The 13,471-nt window shown below is 53.1% G+C and overlaps 7 protein-coding genes and 1 non-coding gene across 8 annotated transcripts; 6 read left to right on the top strand and 2 right to left on the bottom strand.

Annotated features, from left to right (window-relative positions):
* Positions 1-414: 414 nt before the first annotated feature.
* B0T23DRAFT_407476 (uncharacterized protein) lies at positions 415-633 on the bottom strand (the record flags this gene model as incomplete). Its single annotated transcript, XM_062839193.1, has 1 exon — positions 415-633. The coding sequence occupies one exon, from the start codon at positions 631-633 to the stop codon at positions 415-417; it is 219 nt and encodes a 72-aa protein (XP_062689087.1).
* Positions 634-908: 275 nt separating this feature from the next.
* Positions 909-4,541, top strand: B0T23DRAFT_423021 (aconitase family-domain-containing protein). Its single transcript, XM_062839817.1, has 6 exons — positions 909-1,342; positions 1,441-2,152; positions 2,464-2,498; positions 2,556-2,572; positions 2,633-3,196; positions 3,256-4,541. Exons 1-6 carry the CDS (start codon positions 1,238-1,240, stop codon positions 4,175-4,177), a joined length of 2,355 nt encoding a protein of 784 aa, XP_062689086.1. The 5' UTR covers positions 909-1,237; the 3' UTR covers positions 4,178-4,541.
* On the top strand, positions 4,246-4,590 carry B0T23DRAFT_227690 (uncharacterized protein). The gene has a single exon (XM_062833826.1). It carries the CDS (start codon positions 4,336-4,338, stop codon positions 4,546-4,548), a length of 213 nt encoding a protein of 70 aa, XP_062689085.1. The 5' UTR covers positions 4,246-4,335; the 3' UTR covers positions 4,549-4,590.
* A 493-nt stretch (positions 4,591-5,083) lies between these two features.
* On the top strand, positions 5,084-7,697 carry B0T23DRAFT_345023 (uncharacterized protein). The gene is made up of 3 exons (XM_062835952.1): positions 5,084-5,462; positions 5,529-5,576; positions 5,639-7,697. Exons 1-3 carry the CDS (start codon positions 5,210-5,212, stop codon positions 7,429-7,431), a joined length of 2,094 nt encoding a protein of 697 aa, XP_062689084.1. The 5' UTR covers positions 5,084-5,209; the 3' UTR covers positions 7,432-7,697.
* A 316-nt stretch (positions 7,698-8,013) lies between these two features.
* Positions 8,014-10,126, top strand: B0T23DRAFT_407471 (Gaa1-like protein; the record flags this gene model as incomplete). Its single annotated transcript, XM_062839192.1, has 4 exons — positions 8,014-8,029; positions 8,091-8,340; positions 8,475-9,552; positions 9,617-10,126. 4 exons carry the CDS (start codon positions 8,014-8,016, stop codon positions 10,124-10,126), a joined length of 1,854 nt encoding a protein of 617 aa, XP_062689083.1.
* Positions 10,127-10,298: 172 nt separating this feature from the next.
* B0T23DRAFT_324647 (polygalacturonase precursor) lies at positions 10,299-11,629 on the bottom strand (the record flags this gene model as incomplete). Its single annotated transcript, XM_062835442.1, has 3 exons — positions 10,299-10,666; positions 10,712-10,841; positions 10,952-11,629. The coding sequence occupies 3 exons, from the start codon at positions 11,627-11,629 to the stop codon at positions 10,299-10,301; spliced, it is 1,176 nt and encodes a 391-aa protein (XP_062689082.1).
* Positions 11,630-12,364: 735 nt separating this feature from the next.
* On the top strand, positions 12,365-12,858 carry B0T23DRAFT_227642 (ribosome-assembly protein 3-domain-containing protein). The gene has a single exon (XM_062833825.1). The coding sequence runs from the start codon at positions 12,472-12,474 to the stop codon at positions 12,700-12,702; it is 231 nt and encodes a 76-aa protein (XP_062689081.1). The 5' UTR covers positions 12,365-12,471; the 3' UTR covers positions 12,703-12,858.
* Positions 12,859-13,254: 396 nt separating this feature from the next.
* Positions 13,255-13,353, top strand: B0T23DRAFT_t347. Its single transcript has one exon. It is a non-coding gene; the product is annotated as a tRNA-Ser (tRNA).
* The last annotated feature ends 118 nt before the right edge of the window (positions 13,354-13,471 follow it).

Raw genomic sequence — 13,471 nt, 5'->3', positions numbered from 1 at the left:
CTCTACATTAGTTTACCATCCGTTATTACTGGCCAGGCGAACGTCCTCTCCTCCTTGGCCACGAGACGGTGAGGTTGAAGATTCGGGATTCGCAATCTAGTTTAATCCCCGGACGGACCGGTGAAGACGTGGATTCTGGGACACAGAGATCCTGAGGTCCGGATGCCCAGGAAATAATTCAGTATCGATCAGCAGCAAACCATAGCTGCCTCGGCTTCGACGGTCAACCCACGCGAGGCTTCTTCTCCTTGACATGTACACTACATGGGTATTTTTAACTTTGTTCGCTGGGGCACATCGTTGGGCCCTGAGGGGTCCGGGGTGCCCGTTTACGGTGTCGATTACCGTTTACAAAGACATGTGTACATACGTATCGAAGAAGTGTAGTCGCCGTGAGGGATGCACAGTCCAGGGTTACCTATGCGTCGAAAGGCTGAAGGCGCCCCGTGAAAGCATCCCGGCCCAACGGTCGTGACAGTCGACCCCCTGAGGTTGCTGGAGTCGCTGGAAGTGCCTCTGGGCCGCGAGGTCGGACGTAGATGCGGTGACGGTCGGCGGTAGGCGGCGGATTTGCAGCGGATTCCCGGAAGCTGGATCGTGAAACCCGAGGAACGACGGACGCTGCGGGCGCATGGCCTTTGATGGGCCAGCATGGTTCTCGGCATCAACGTCAAAGTCAAATTGAAACAGGCTAGCGTCGCCTTTCACTGCCTTGCACCCGATGTCATCTCTGGCTCCCCCACACTGCAAAAGTGGTCAAGAGTTAGAATCAGCCGCCTGCTGATTGGCCGGCCGCGCGATCCATTCGGGCGAGCCAGGTACTTGTTCGGCTATGACGGTGGGAGGGGAGCTCCAGCGGGTGGGCAGCAAGTAGGTTCGAAGGCAGGGAGTCGCATTTACCCCCCGGTGGTTGACACAGCAAGCAGCAGCCCGCGCCCGCTCGGTCCATGTCGCTCGCTGCCAGTCTGTGGTTGGCATTCCGACCTAAAATCCCGCCCGCTCCCGTGGACCGCTTGAGCCAGTTTCTTGTTATCTACAAAACCTCTCCACCCGGCCGTATTTTTTTCCCTCTTTTTCCCTCTTTGCAGACGTCCATCCCTCTGCTGAAGAAAAAGCCCGTTCTAGTTTGGGGAGCCCGTCTTTCCATTCTTTTTTTCTTCTTCTCTTAATTTGTCCTTTTGCGCAACTCTCCGCTCCTGTTGTTATTCATCCCCTGCTCTTTGAGCTGAAAGTCAATATGTTGGCCTCCCGTCAGCTCTTGGGCGTTGCCCGGAGCCGTGCCGCCGCTGGCCTCGGCCGCCGGTGCATGGCTACCGCCACCGAGAACCCCCTCGACCGCAAGGTGAGTCCCCCCCCAGCGCCGCATAGAGCGCACAGAGCGAATAATACAGTCGCAACGAGCGCAACAGGGCGCTGACCGGGCATGTTTGTGGGAAACAGGTTAAGCAGAACCTTCTTGAGGAGGGTAACTTCATCAACTACAAGAAGATGTCCGAGAACCTCGCCGTTGTCCGCAGCCGTCTCAACCGCCCCCTCACCTACGCTGAGAAGATCCTCTACTCTCACTTGGACAACCCCCATGAGCAGGACATTGAGCGCGGTGTTTCTTACCTCCGCCTCCGCCCCGACCGCGTTGCCTGCCAGGATGCCACCGCCCAGATGGCCATCCTCCAATTCATGTCCGCTGGCATGCCATCGGTTGCCAACCCCACCACCGTCCACTGCGACCACTTGATTGAGGCCCAGGTTGGTGGTGAGAAGGATCTCGAGCGCGCCATCAACATCAACAAGGAGGTCTATGACTTCCTTGCCTCCGCCTGCGCCAAGTACAACATTGGTTTCTGGAAGCCCGGCTCTGGTATCATCCACCAGATCATCCTCGAGAACTACGCTTTCCCCGGTGGTCTCCTCATCGGCACTGACTCCCACACTCCCAACGCCGCCGGTCTCGGTATGGCCGCCATTGGTGTCGGTGGTGCCGATGCCGTCGATGTCATGGCCAACCTCCCCTGGGAGCTCAAGGCCCCCAAGGTCATTGGTGTCAAGCTCACTGGTGCTCTTAACGGCTGGACTACCCCCAAGGACGTCATTCTCAAGCTCGCTGGTATCCTCACTGTCAAGGGTGGCACTGGCTCTATCGTCGAGTACTATGGTATGTTTCACTTGTCCAATTGAATGCATTTTGGGGATCCTATCAATGCCCTGAACTTTCCGCCAATGGCCTCTATCAAATCCTTCAATGCTTTTGCAGATTACTCAGTGGCATTGCGATTTTCTCGCATTGCATTAACTGGTCTGTCAAATGCATTTTGACTTTGTATCGATGTTATTGGTTGGGAAGTCACGGGGCTTGGCAGTATAACCTACCCCTTTTTCGTGGGGCGAGCTGCCAACAGCAACCATCGGCCCCAAAACACCAAACCTTCATCACCACTCAACATGACGATGCTAACAACTACGCAGGCGAAGGAGCGTCTTCCATGTCCGCCACTGGCAAGGTAAGCTAACTCCGCCAAAATGCTTCTGTATTGATCTTTGCTAACACCTATTGCTAGGCTACTTGCGGCAACATGTATAGTCCTTCCCGACCCTTCTGTTGATGAACTTTGGATGTTTACTAACTCTTCAATAGGGGTGCTGAGATTGGTGCCACTACCTCCGTCTTCCCCTACGACAAGGCCATGTTCGACTACCTGGTCGCCACCAAGCGTTCCGACATCGCCGAGTTCGCCAAGACTTACCAGAAGGAGCTCCAGGCCGATGAGGGTGCGGAGTACGACCAGCACATCGAGATCAACCTGAACGAGCTCGAGCCTCACATCAACGGTCCCTTCACTCCCGATCTTGCCACCCCCATCTCCAAGTTCGCCCAGGCCGCCAAGGAGAACAACTGGCCCGAGGAGCTCAAGGTCGGTCTTATCGGCTCTTGCACCAACTCCTCTTACGAGGATATGACCCGCGCTGCCTCCATCGCCCGCGATGCCCTCGACCACGGCCTCAAGGCCAAGGCTGCTTTCGTCGTCACCCCCGGCTCTGAGCAGATTCGCGCCACCATTGCCCGCGACGGCCAGCTCCAGACCTTTGAGGAGTTCGGCGGCACCGTCCTCGCCAACGCCTGCGGTCCTTGCATTGGTCAGTGGGATCGCCGCGACACCCCCAAGGGCACCCCCAACTCCATTCTCAGCTCCTACAACCGGTAAGAAACTCCCTGCTTCCTTTATTGTGACGACGACGAATGCTAATTGCAATTCATAGTAACTTCACTGGCCGTAACGATGGCAACCCCGCCACCCACTCCTTCGTTACCTCCCCCGACCTTGTCGTCGCCATGTCCATCGCCGGCTCTCTCTACTTCAACCCCTTGACCGATAGCCTCAAGGACAAGGACGGCAAGGAGTTCAAGCTCCAGGCCCCCACTGGTGCTGGCCTCCCCGACCGTGGCTACGACCCCGGCCAGAACACCTACCAGGCCCCTCCTGCCGACCGCGCCACTGTCCAGGTTCAGGTCTCCCCCACCTCTGACCGTCTTCAGGTCCTCTCCCCCTTCAACGCCTGGAACGGCAAGGACGCCACCGACATGCCCATCCTCATCAAGGCCCAGGGCAAGACCACCACTGACCACATCTCCATGGCCGGTCCTTGGCTCAAGTACCGTGGTCACCTTGACAACATCTCCAACAATATGTTGATCGGTGCCATCAACGCCGCCAACGGTGAGGCCAACAAGGTCCAGAACTTCACCACTGGTGAGTGGGATGCCGTCCCCGCTGTTGCCCGTGACTACAAGGCCAAGGGTATCCCCTGGGTTGTCATCGGTGACTGGAACTACGGTGAGGGCTCTTCCCGTGAGCACGCTGCTCTCGAGCCCCGTCACCTTGGCGGTCTCGCCATCATCACCCGCTCCTTCGCTCGTATCCACGAGACCAACCTGAAGAAGCAGGGTATGCTTCCCCTCACCTTCGCCGACCCCGCCGACTACGACAAGATCAGCCCCGAGGACAAGGTTGACATCCTCTGCACTGAGCTCGCCGTTGGCAAGCCCATCACCATGCGTGTCCACCCCAAGAACGGCAAGGACTTCGACATCAAGCTCAACCACACCTTCAACGACGCCCAGATTGAGTGGTTCAAGAACGGCTCTGCCCTCAACACCATGGCCAAGAACGCCAAGAACTAAGCAGTAAAATATGCATAAAAATAATAAAAATGAGAATGACAAGAGGGACGAGTAAGGACGGGACTCTATAAGGGAAAGTCGGGATGGACGGGCGACTTTCAGGGATTTTTCAACTCGGATCGGCGTAATACGCAGACATCGCGCTTTTTCTTGTTTGTATGTATACAGTCATGGCCCTTGCGTTTCAATTGATTTCTGTGAAATTCCCCAAAGCTTGCCATGGTTCCTGTCCCGCGTGCACGATGCTCTATGAAGTTGTTCTCTATACATGTGCACATAGTCTTGGTCAAGCTTCAACTTCGGACACGGGCACGGGTAGCCCATCTCAAACCTCAATGCAACGCAACTTGATTAAGACCCAAAACGCATGAACTGCGCTCAACACATTGCGATCTTGATCAAGAACTATGCAGTGTACTTGGATATCTCACAAGGGAGTTACCCCGTTCACTGTTTAGCCGTAGATCCGCAACAAGATATATACTGCATAATCATCGGGCGCAAGTGCAGCCCAAGTCACCAATATTGTCAGGTAGGCAGGATAGGAAGGGATCGAACATGGCCTTGTCGTAGGGGAAGCAGAGGTAGCAGCACCGATTTCTGCACCTTTATCTAAAGAGCCAGTGAATAATCAAGATTACGATGGAAGGCTTTCAGAAAGCGTTGTCTCGGGACCTCACATGTGTCTTTCTTTACTAGCTTTCAGTTGCCTTGTGGGCATTTGAGTTAACCCAAACCCCTGTATTGTAAAGTGTCGTACACAGCAACCATGGCGTTTGCTGGGCAACCTATGATATGCGATTATGCGCTAGAGGTACTTTACGGTACCCCACGTACCGATGCTGCTTATCTTATCGGGTGGCTGATGTGCGACCCGTCGCAGGGCAGTTCCCAAAAATGCGGCGCGTCAGAGTTGTGGTTTCAGCAACAGCAAACAGATGCTATACCTACTGCAACAAAAAATTCCATTCAAGTTCTCTCTTGAGACTGCAATCATTCATCTCGGTGTTGGATTCTCGCCAGCTTTTGCGCATGTCACAACCTCTCCCCCCAGTTGCACCCAAAGCCATGATGGCTTCGTCGGCATTTTCAGTGCTGAATGGCTCTGCCCAAAGTCAAGCGTTGCCTAGCGGTATCCCCAAAGGACCAAAGGCATCCCATCACTCGCATGGTAAAGCTGGCGGCGCCAAAGCCAATGGTGGTGCTGCGGCGGCCCAAAGCGTGAATGCCGTCCACACTCACACGGCCATGGGCAGATGGTCCATCTTGCCCAAGGAGCCTCCAAGTAAGTTGCGATTACATCATCTGTTTGGGTGAACTGCAATCGTTAACCATGTTCGGTCTTCGACAGAACCTGATACCATCAAGGCTATCCACGTCTATGACTTTGACAATACATGTAAGGAGAATACCCCCCAGCTACAGTCACAGCGGTTTGGTTAACCCGGCTCTCTCAACCAGTGTTTTCGACCCCTCTTCCGAACCCCAAGCTCTGGATAGGTCCTACAATCGGTACATTATCGAACCCTGATGCTTTTGTCAACGGCGGATGGTGGCACGACTCTCGCATTCTTGCCGCGACAGGGGAAGGTCTCGCAATAGAGGAGCCCCGCGCCTGGGATGGGTGGTGGAACGAAAAGATTGTCGAGCTCGTTGAGCTTACCATGAAGCAGAAGGATGCTCTTTGCGTTCTGCTGACAGGGCGCGCCGAGGCTGGGTTCAGCAATCTGGTTCGACGCATGGTGGAAAGCAAAGGGCTCGTGTTCGATATCATTGCACTCAAGCCCGCCATCGGGCCCGACAACCAGCGCTTTTCCAGTACGATGAATTTCAAGCAGGCGTTCTTGGAGGCACTGATGGAGACATACAAGCATGCCGAGGAGATACGGATTTATGAGGACCGCGCCAAGCATACACAAGCCTTCCGCAATTTCTTAGCGGACTACAACAGAAAGCAGACTGCCACGCCAACTCGGGGGCCCATTACCGGAGAGGTTGTCCAGGTCGCCGATATATCTACCTTTTTGGATCCCGTGGTTGAAATTGCTGAAGTTCAGCAACTCATCAACGAGCACAACTCCGCTTTGGGGAGGCCGCGGCGTGGTCACCGGAACGACCGCCTCATGATCAAGAAGAAGGTTTTCTATACGGGCTACATGATTGGAAGCGCTGACACAAAACGCCTACTCAGCCTCGCGCAATTGCCGACAAATTTATCCGATACTGAGCTCAAGATACACGGTAACTACATCTTGATCTGTGCGGGACCATGCTCGCAGGACATCCTGGACAAGGTGGGTGGTTTGCGTGCCAAGATGACCTGGGAGGTGACGGGAACGGCGTGCCTCGATAACAAAGTCTGGGCGGCATCTGTTAAGCCAGTGCTCCCTACTGCGGACTTCTATACGGACAACCCGTCACCGCATGTCGTGTTGGCTATCCGTGATCGTGCCCGTCTCCAAGACGCCAACAGGATCCAGAACTGGCAGAAACTACCAGCGGACAAGGTGTTCAGGTTCGAGACGACTGTTGATGAAAAGATCTTGCTCCGCATAGAGCCTGAGGATTCTCATGGGAGCTCATATGAAAGTAGGGGAAAGAAGAGGCATCATACAAGCCATGAAGATGACTTCCGGGCGCGGCCAAGCGCTCCCGGTGCATTCTCGGGCCAGAGTGGCACATATGGACAGGGAGGTCGAAACGCCCACCACCAAGGAGGCTTCCGTGGCGGAGGCAACCAAGGCGGTAGCGGTGGTAGGTTCAACCGCGGCGGAGGTGGTCAGGGCCAACGTAATTTTAGGGGCGGAAGAGGAGGTGGTCCAGGTGCTAAGGGTCGTGGCGGTCGCGGCGGTGGTAATAGTGGCGGCGGTGGCGGTCATCACTACAAGTCGCTCGATGATCTAGGGACGAAAGACAACTCTGGCGTCTCTTACGAAGACGAAGCAAATTCTTCTCACCAACAACCGCCAGGGAGAAATAACACATTCCAGCCGCCTACAGCACCGGCAGCGATGCAGCAGCAGGGCGGTGGAGGATTCTACAACAACAGCAACAACACTAGTAACAACAATAGCCAGTACCAGCCGCCGTATCAGCAACAGCAGCAGTATGGTGGCGGCGGCGGCGGTGGTGGCGGTTGGCAGCAGCAACAAGGATATCAGAATCAATCACACCAAGGCGGAAGGCCAACAGGTGGCGGGAGTGGAGGAATAGGATATGGATCCGGAGGACCGGATATCAACTCCTATTACTAGGGGTACCCGCCGCGGTACAATTTGCTTGGGCCTTGATGTTAACACGACACTTGGGTCCTTTGTCTGACATGAGTGAATCGGATATGTAACGCATTTGCACAAATATTGTATGTTACAAAGCGTCGGTTCTCGGATGGTGCTTTTCAGCGACTTATGGTAATGGTCAACACCTTCATGAAGGTCTCATCACTTCACAGAGTGAGAGATAGAGAGATGTTTGTTGAGCGAATACAACTAGCGTAGGTATTGTAAAAATCATATCCTCGGCTTGTGGCTCATGGTCTGTGACGCTGTGTAAATTACCGTATTTCGCCATGAGCGGGACCATACTAGGTAGCTGCATACCATTCGCTGCTATCTGAACCCCTTTTGCACGATATGCGTACACTGGAGCAGTTAATGTAACCAGAGGTAAGAACTGTAAGTACTGTAAAACCTCTCCACTGGGTACCTCGATGGCAACCCCTGATTAAGTGACACGGGGAGCTTCATCGACATCACCGGCACCGTCAACTTCCTCGGCCTGCTTCCTGTCACAACGCCTTCCTTTCCGGCTGGAGTTGTGGATAGGCAAGCTTCAAGATGCCACGTCTATTAGGTACCTGCGCTTTGCCATCGTCTGTCGAACTTTGGGACAATTGACTGACCTTCAATTGCAGCTAGCGCATTGAGCCTGCGGCGCGACCCGCGGTTGCTCAAGCTCCCGCCCTACCTTTCTCTGCTGTGCATCGTCGTTGGCGTCGTCTGGCTATTCCTTCTTCCACTCGACGACTATTCCCGAAGAACATACATATCCGAAAACGCCCTATTGCCGGGCCAAGTCCACACGTACTTTGGTGGCAGCGATCAGAATGTCTTCCGCGCGTACAAGCACGAGACTGACGAGCTGGCTGGCAAGGGGAACATCGAGTACGTCCCTCATCCACCCTCAGTTGGTTGGTGTTGTATTTTTTTTTTCCCCCAAATTATTTTTTCGTTTTTCTTTTGAGGAGGAGGGAATGGGGACTTTGTGAAACATGCTGACCTAGATTTACTGCATTCAGGGTCAACGACAAACTCGAATCCATCGCGAAAGGTCTCGGTCTGAAAGTTGGCCGCCAAAACTTCACCTACAGTTCCGCCGGCAACACACATTCCGGCCAGAACATCTACGCGATCCTCCAAGCCCCACGCGGCGACGCCACCGAAGCCATTGTCCTCGTCGCTGCCTGGAAAAATGTCAAGGGGGAGTTAAACCGCAGCGGCGTGCCCCTCGTCCTCACCCTCGCCCGCTACTTCAAGCGCTGGTCGCTCTGGTCCAAGGACATCATCTTCCTCTTCACTCCCGACAGTATCGCGGGTCCCCAGGCCTGGGTCGACGCGTACCATGACGCCCACGACTCGTCGCGCGTCGCCAGTCTGCCTCTCAAGAGTGGTGCATTGCAGGGCGCCATTGCCCTGGACTACACCCGCGAGACCCGCTTCCAGAGCGTGCATATTGTGTACGATGGAGTTAACGGCCAGCTTCCCAACCTGGACCTGATCAACTCGGTTAACCATGTTGCTGGCGGCCAGATGGGCATGGGCGTTGCGATCCAGGAAATGTGGAAGCACAGCAATAGCTACCACGACCGGCTACAGACCATGCTGCGTGGTATGCTCAAGCAGGGACTGGGGCTGGCGAGCGGCCCGCACAGCAGTTTTATCCCGTACCATGTGGACGCGGTGACATTGCAACCATTTGGTGAGGGTTGGCAGGATGAGATGGCCATCGGAAGGGTCATTGAGGGCACTTTTAGGAGTCTGAATAACCTGCTGGAACACCTGCACCAGAGCTTTTTCTTCTACTTGCTCATGCAAAGAGAGCGGTTCGTGAGTATTGGCACGTACTTGCCCAGCGCCATGTTGGTGGCAGCCAACTTTACAATTATGGCGATTGCTCTTTGGGTGAAGAGCGGACAGCCCGATGTGCAAGAAATCATCACGGAGAAGACTAAGACGGCTGAGGAAGCTGAGAAAATCGTTTCGCCTAACCCGCACGTCGCATCGGAGAGGGATCTTTTTCTTCCTCTGGTTCTCGTGGCCGTTTGCCAGTTTTTGGGCGTGGTACCTCTCTATCTGTTCAACCACCTCTCAGAGAGTGTAAGTGTTTTACCCCCTTTCCACGATTCCTTGCTCCTTGATTGCGTGCTAACAAAAACCGCAGGCCTTGATTCCAGCCTTCGTCCTCTTCAGCGTCCTTTCCTCGATCCTCCCATTCCTCCTCTCCAACCTTCTACATACCTCGACAACCTCAACCACAGCCCAACAATATCACCTCATCCGCTCCTTTTCTCTCCTCCTTCTCGGCATGTTCCTTTCCTCGCTTGCGACCCTCAACTTTTCTCTCGCCTTTTTCGTAGGCCTCTTCAGCGCTCCGCTGACCTTTGTCCGCCCTTGCCCCAACTCTTCCACCCTTAAATGGCTGTCTATGGTCGTTTTGTATGTCTTGTCTCCGACTACGGTGGTGTTGGTCGCCAGCATGCTTCCGGGTTTGGACGAAAAGGTGGGATGTGGGTTGGGAGAGGTGCTGAGGCAAGCGGCGTTTGCTTGGAATGTCACGGGGACATATACGCCTGTTGTGGTATGGTGTGTGTGGTGGCCTGCTTGGATTGTTGGAGTTGTATCCGTCTTGGGACGGCCTGGTGCTGGTGATAAGAAGGTGAAGAAGGCTTGAGAGGTATGTTCTATACGTTATATTCGGGGTTCGTGTGGGAGTTTCTTTTAGACGGCATCGCGTGGTACATATTCACTTCATGTTTTGGTCTTTTTCATGGCTCTTGGGACAAGAAACTAAATATGGTTGCTCAAAGTCTCGGGACATATCCATGACCCATACGTCTATCTATCTAACACCACGCGCCCGACGGAACTCTCAAGCACTTGGAGCTCTTCTTCCCACCCTTGATATCAACTTGGTTCCATCCAAATTGCTTACAAGATCCATCGCCGCAGTTGATAAAGATGTTAGTGCCAGAGGACAGAACATTTCCCGTCACGTTGGAAAGTGTAAACCCGGTGATAGGCACACCATTAGTTGGCGACGCGTTCTTAGAGGAAGAACCGTAGGACTGGTCAACCATGATGCCGTATTTGGTGATGTTTTGGAGCTTGACATTGCGGTAAGTGATGTTGGAGACGAGACCCGTGGTTCCGTAATTGGTCTTGATTCGGGCGCCTGAGGTATCGCAAATCGCAGCGTTAGAATCTATGCTTCCTGTTGCCAAGCGACGGGGAAGCTAAGGAGAAAAAGGGTGCTTACCGTTCTCTGAGTTCGCAATCACTGAGTTCTCAAACAGGACATTCTTGACGGTGTTATCGCTTCTACCGCCCACGGAACCAATAGACAGACCATGGCCACCCGAGCAAAGACCATTGCGGAAAGTGATATCCTGATTGAAGCAAAAACGTTGGTTAGCCGAAGGTACCCCAGAAAGAAAAAAAAAAAAAAAAAAAAAAAAAAAAAAAAAAAAAAAAAAAAAAAAAAAAAAAAAAAGCTTACCGTGCCCGAATTAATAGCCACACAATCATCCTGGTTATACACCTTCGCGCCGTCAATCACCACGTTACTGGATGACCCAATATCAAAGGCATCCGTGTTTCTTCCTCCTTTACCGGCCTTCCAGTCTCCATCACCCGCCTTGTTGTCAAGTGTGAATCCTGTCACCGTCAAGTTCTTGCATCCGTTGATACTCATCACCTGCACTGGTGCATTGAGGATCGTGACACCCTCGATCACGGAATCCTCAAGATTGTGCACCTGGAAGAACTTGGGTTTCTTGATGGGTCCCTTTTGTCCCAAACCGTCCCAGTACTTTTCGCCGCTGCCGTACAACACAGAGGAAGAGAGGCCGCGGATGGTCAGCTTGGAGGAGGAGGAGATGGAGAGGAGGGGGCCCTCCCAGCCGGAGGAAAGGTAAGGGAACGTGGTTTTGCCGGCAAAGGTGACTGTCGTTCCTGGATTGAGCTTGTCTAGGTTGAGAGTCTTGCCCGCGGGTACTTGGAGGTCGGAGATGACGATCTCTTTGCAGGAGCTGTGTCCTTTGGAGAGGAGGTCGAAGCCAGTTGAGCCGCTGAAGGTGCAGGACGAGGACGCTATGTGGCTGCCCGATGTTGATGGGATCGAGGCTGCCATCGCACTTCCGAGGAAGGCTGGCAAAAGAGAGGCGGTGATTCTCATGGTTGTTGGAAGCTGGTAGATTTGACTATGGTACCCCTTTATCGGTATAGGCACAACAAGAACAATGAGATGAATGCTCCCAGAACATGAAGAAACCAAACATTAGGCAAGACCATATTTATATAAAATCAGCTGTGTGGGAAAAGCTGCAAGATCATCACATTTCCAAGACCGGGGGTTTGAAACGTAGCGGTGTTCGTAACGAGGATGAACATACGAGAATACTACGCTGTCGATTATTAAGGTAAAGAGACGAGTGCCACCCACTTAGGAAGTTGCAGGAGAAACGGCACTTTTCTTTACTATGGATTTATTTGCGTTCGGCGTACATTTGACCGAGCGGACAAATTCGAGGACTGGTTATGGACTCAAGGCGTCGTCATCCATGGTCGGTGCCCCCGAGGTGGGGGGGAGTAAAGGAGGAGGAGAATGAAGGCAAGGGGTTGTCCTGGGGGAAGACCCGCATGTTGTGCTTGCGGAAAATTGGCTGCTGTGTTCTTGACCCTTCTCCTGCGATGTCCGACCTCCAAATCTTTGCCCTGTCATCTTGTTTGATTCTGGTGTTGAGTTGTCAATCCCGTCTTGTCGTCGAGAGGCTTGAAGTCAAAAGTGGGGCAGTTGCACGGTGAAACTTCACCTTGGGTTCACCGGGCAATACCCACCGAATTTTTCTCCTTTAATAACATCAGCACGAAATTACCAAGCGCTTTCGCAACAGACTTCAGAGCTTTGAAACAACATCTTGAGCTTGGCCTATTTTAAACGTCCAGAGTTTTCGTCCTCTCATTTCCACTTCCACAACCACCAACCAACCAATCATCCTTACAAAAAATCCCTTCAACATGTCTGACAGCAAGCAAATGAGTCAGCAAGAGGTCTCCGCCGAGTTCACTTCCTACTACCTCCAGCGAGCAACCAAGGAGTTTGCCGAAGATTTGGACAAGGTGCGCACGGCTGACGACTTTAAAAACGATGCGATCCACTTGCTCGTAAACGCGCTACAGCAGGGTACTGCGCTTTTCTCTCCCGAAGAGCAGAGGAGGATAGTCGAGTCTGGGGCAGAGAGGAAGTGATGAGGACGAGCGACGCAAGTTTTGAAGGGGAAGGATCACGGAGGCTCAGAGAAGTCGGAGGTTACATTTTGCGTGATCGCAGCAAGATCCGAAGATGGGAGGTCGTCTCTCGATAGCGGGCATCGAGCAGAGCAGTCCATCGGTCCAAAGGCTTCGGCGGACGTAATCTTTGAGAGGGCCATGCGAATCCTTTCCACGTCAACCTGTCTATCGACATGACACAACTGGGGAGAGACTGATTGGTTGAAGCAGGAGCTGTTCACCCACACGATCACCCGCAGTCGGTTCTACGACCATAGTTGGAGAGCAGAGTCAGGCGCAAACCTCAAGGCCGCGGAAGATGGGCATGGAATACCCGTAAAAGCATAGAACATGCGACCAGGGAAGAATGATATGCTGCACAAGAATGATAACCTGATAAATGAAGTCAACCGGTTTAAATGTGGCTGTTGTACAAGTTCTATCCAACAGAGGCCGTTCATACTGAAACGCGCATTCCGGTGCCTGACTGTTTCTAGCGTTATAATTGCAGCTGCAAGTAATTATAACCATGACAACATGGCCGAGTGGTTAAGGCGACAGACTTGAATACCGCCTTTATTCAGCTATCTGTTGGGTTCGCCCGCGTAGGTTCGAACCCTACTGTTGTCGATAATTTTTGGTTTTTTGAACCATTTTTTCCCCTTCTGTTAGCTTCAACACGTAGTTTTACTGATATGTGTGAAATAGATCCCGTTTTCAATTTCTTTTTTGGGCCTTGATTGCTAGC

The sequence above is a fragment of the Neurospora hispaniola genome (genome assembly GCF_033458365.1).
Source record: "Neurospora hispaniola strain FGSC 10403 chromosome Unknown B0T23scaffold_8, whole genome shotgun sequence".
Taxonomy (NCBI): domain Eukaryota; kingdom Fungi; phylum Ascomycota; class Sordariomycetes; order Sordariales; family Sordariaceae; genus Neurospora; species Neurospora hispaniola.
The sequence above is the reverse complement of the archived record's forward strand: the minus strand, read 5'-3'. Positions and strand labels throughout refer to the sequence as shown.

Coding starts and splice junctions, on each gene's coding strand:
- B0T23DRAFT_345023 (XM_062835952.1), top strand. CDS start 5,210: ATGTCACAACCTCTCCCCCCAGTTGCACCCAAAGCCATGATGGCTTCG. Junction 5,463..5,528: donor CTTGCCCAAGGAGCCTCCAA/GTAAGTTGCGAT, acceptor GGTCTTCGACAG/AACCTGATACCATCAAGGCT. Junction 5,577..5,638: donor CTATGACTTTGACAATACAT/GTAAGGAGAATA, acceptor TCTCTCAACCAG/TGTTTTCGACCCCTCTTCCG.
- B0T23DRAFT_227690 (XM_062833826.1), top strand. CDS start 4,336: ATGTATACAGTCATGGCCCTTGCGTTTCAATTGATTTCTGTGAAATTC.
- B0T23DRAFT_227642 (XM_062833825.1), top strand. CDS start 12,472: ATGTCTGACAGCAAGCAAATGAGTCAGCAAGAGGTCTCCGCCGAGTTC.
- B0T23DRAFT_423021 (XM_062839817.1), top strand. CDS start 1,238: ATGTTGGCCTCCCGTCAGCTCTTGGGCGTTGCCCGGAGCCGTGCCGCC. Junction 1,343..1,440: donor AGAACCCCCTCGACCGCAAG/GTGAGTCCCCCC, acceptor TGTGGGAAACAG/GTTAAGCAGAACCTTCTTGA. Junction 2,153..2,463: donor CTCTATCGTCGAGTACTATG/GTATGTTTCACT, acceptor ACAACTACGCAG/GCGAAGGAGCGTCTTCCATG.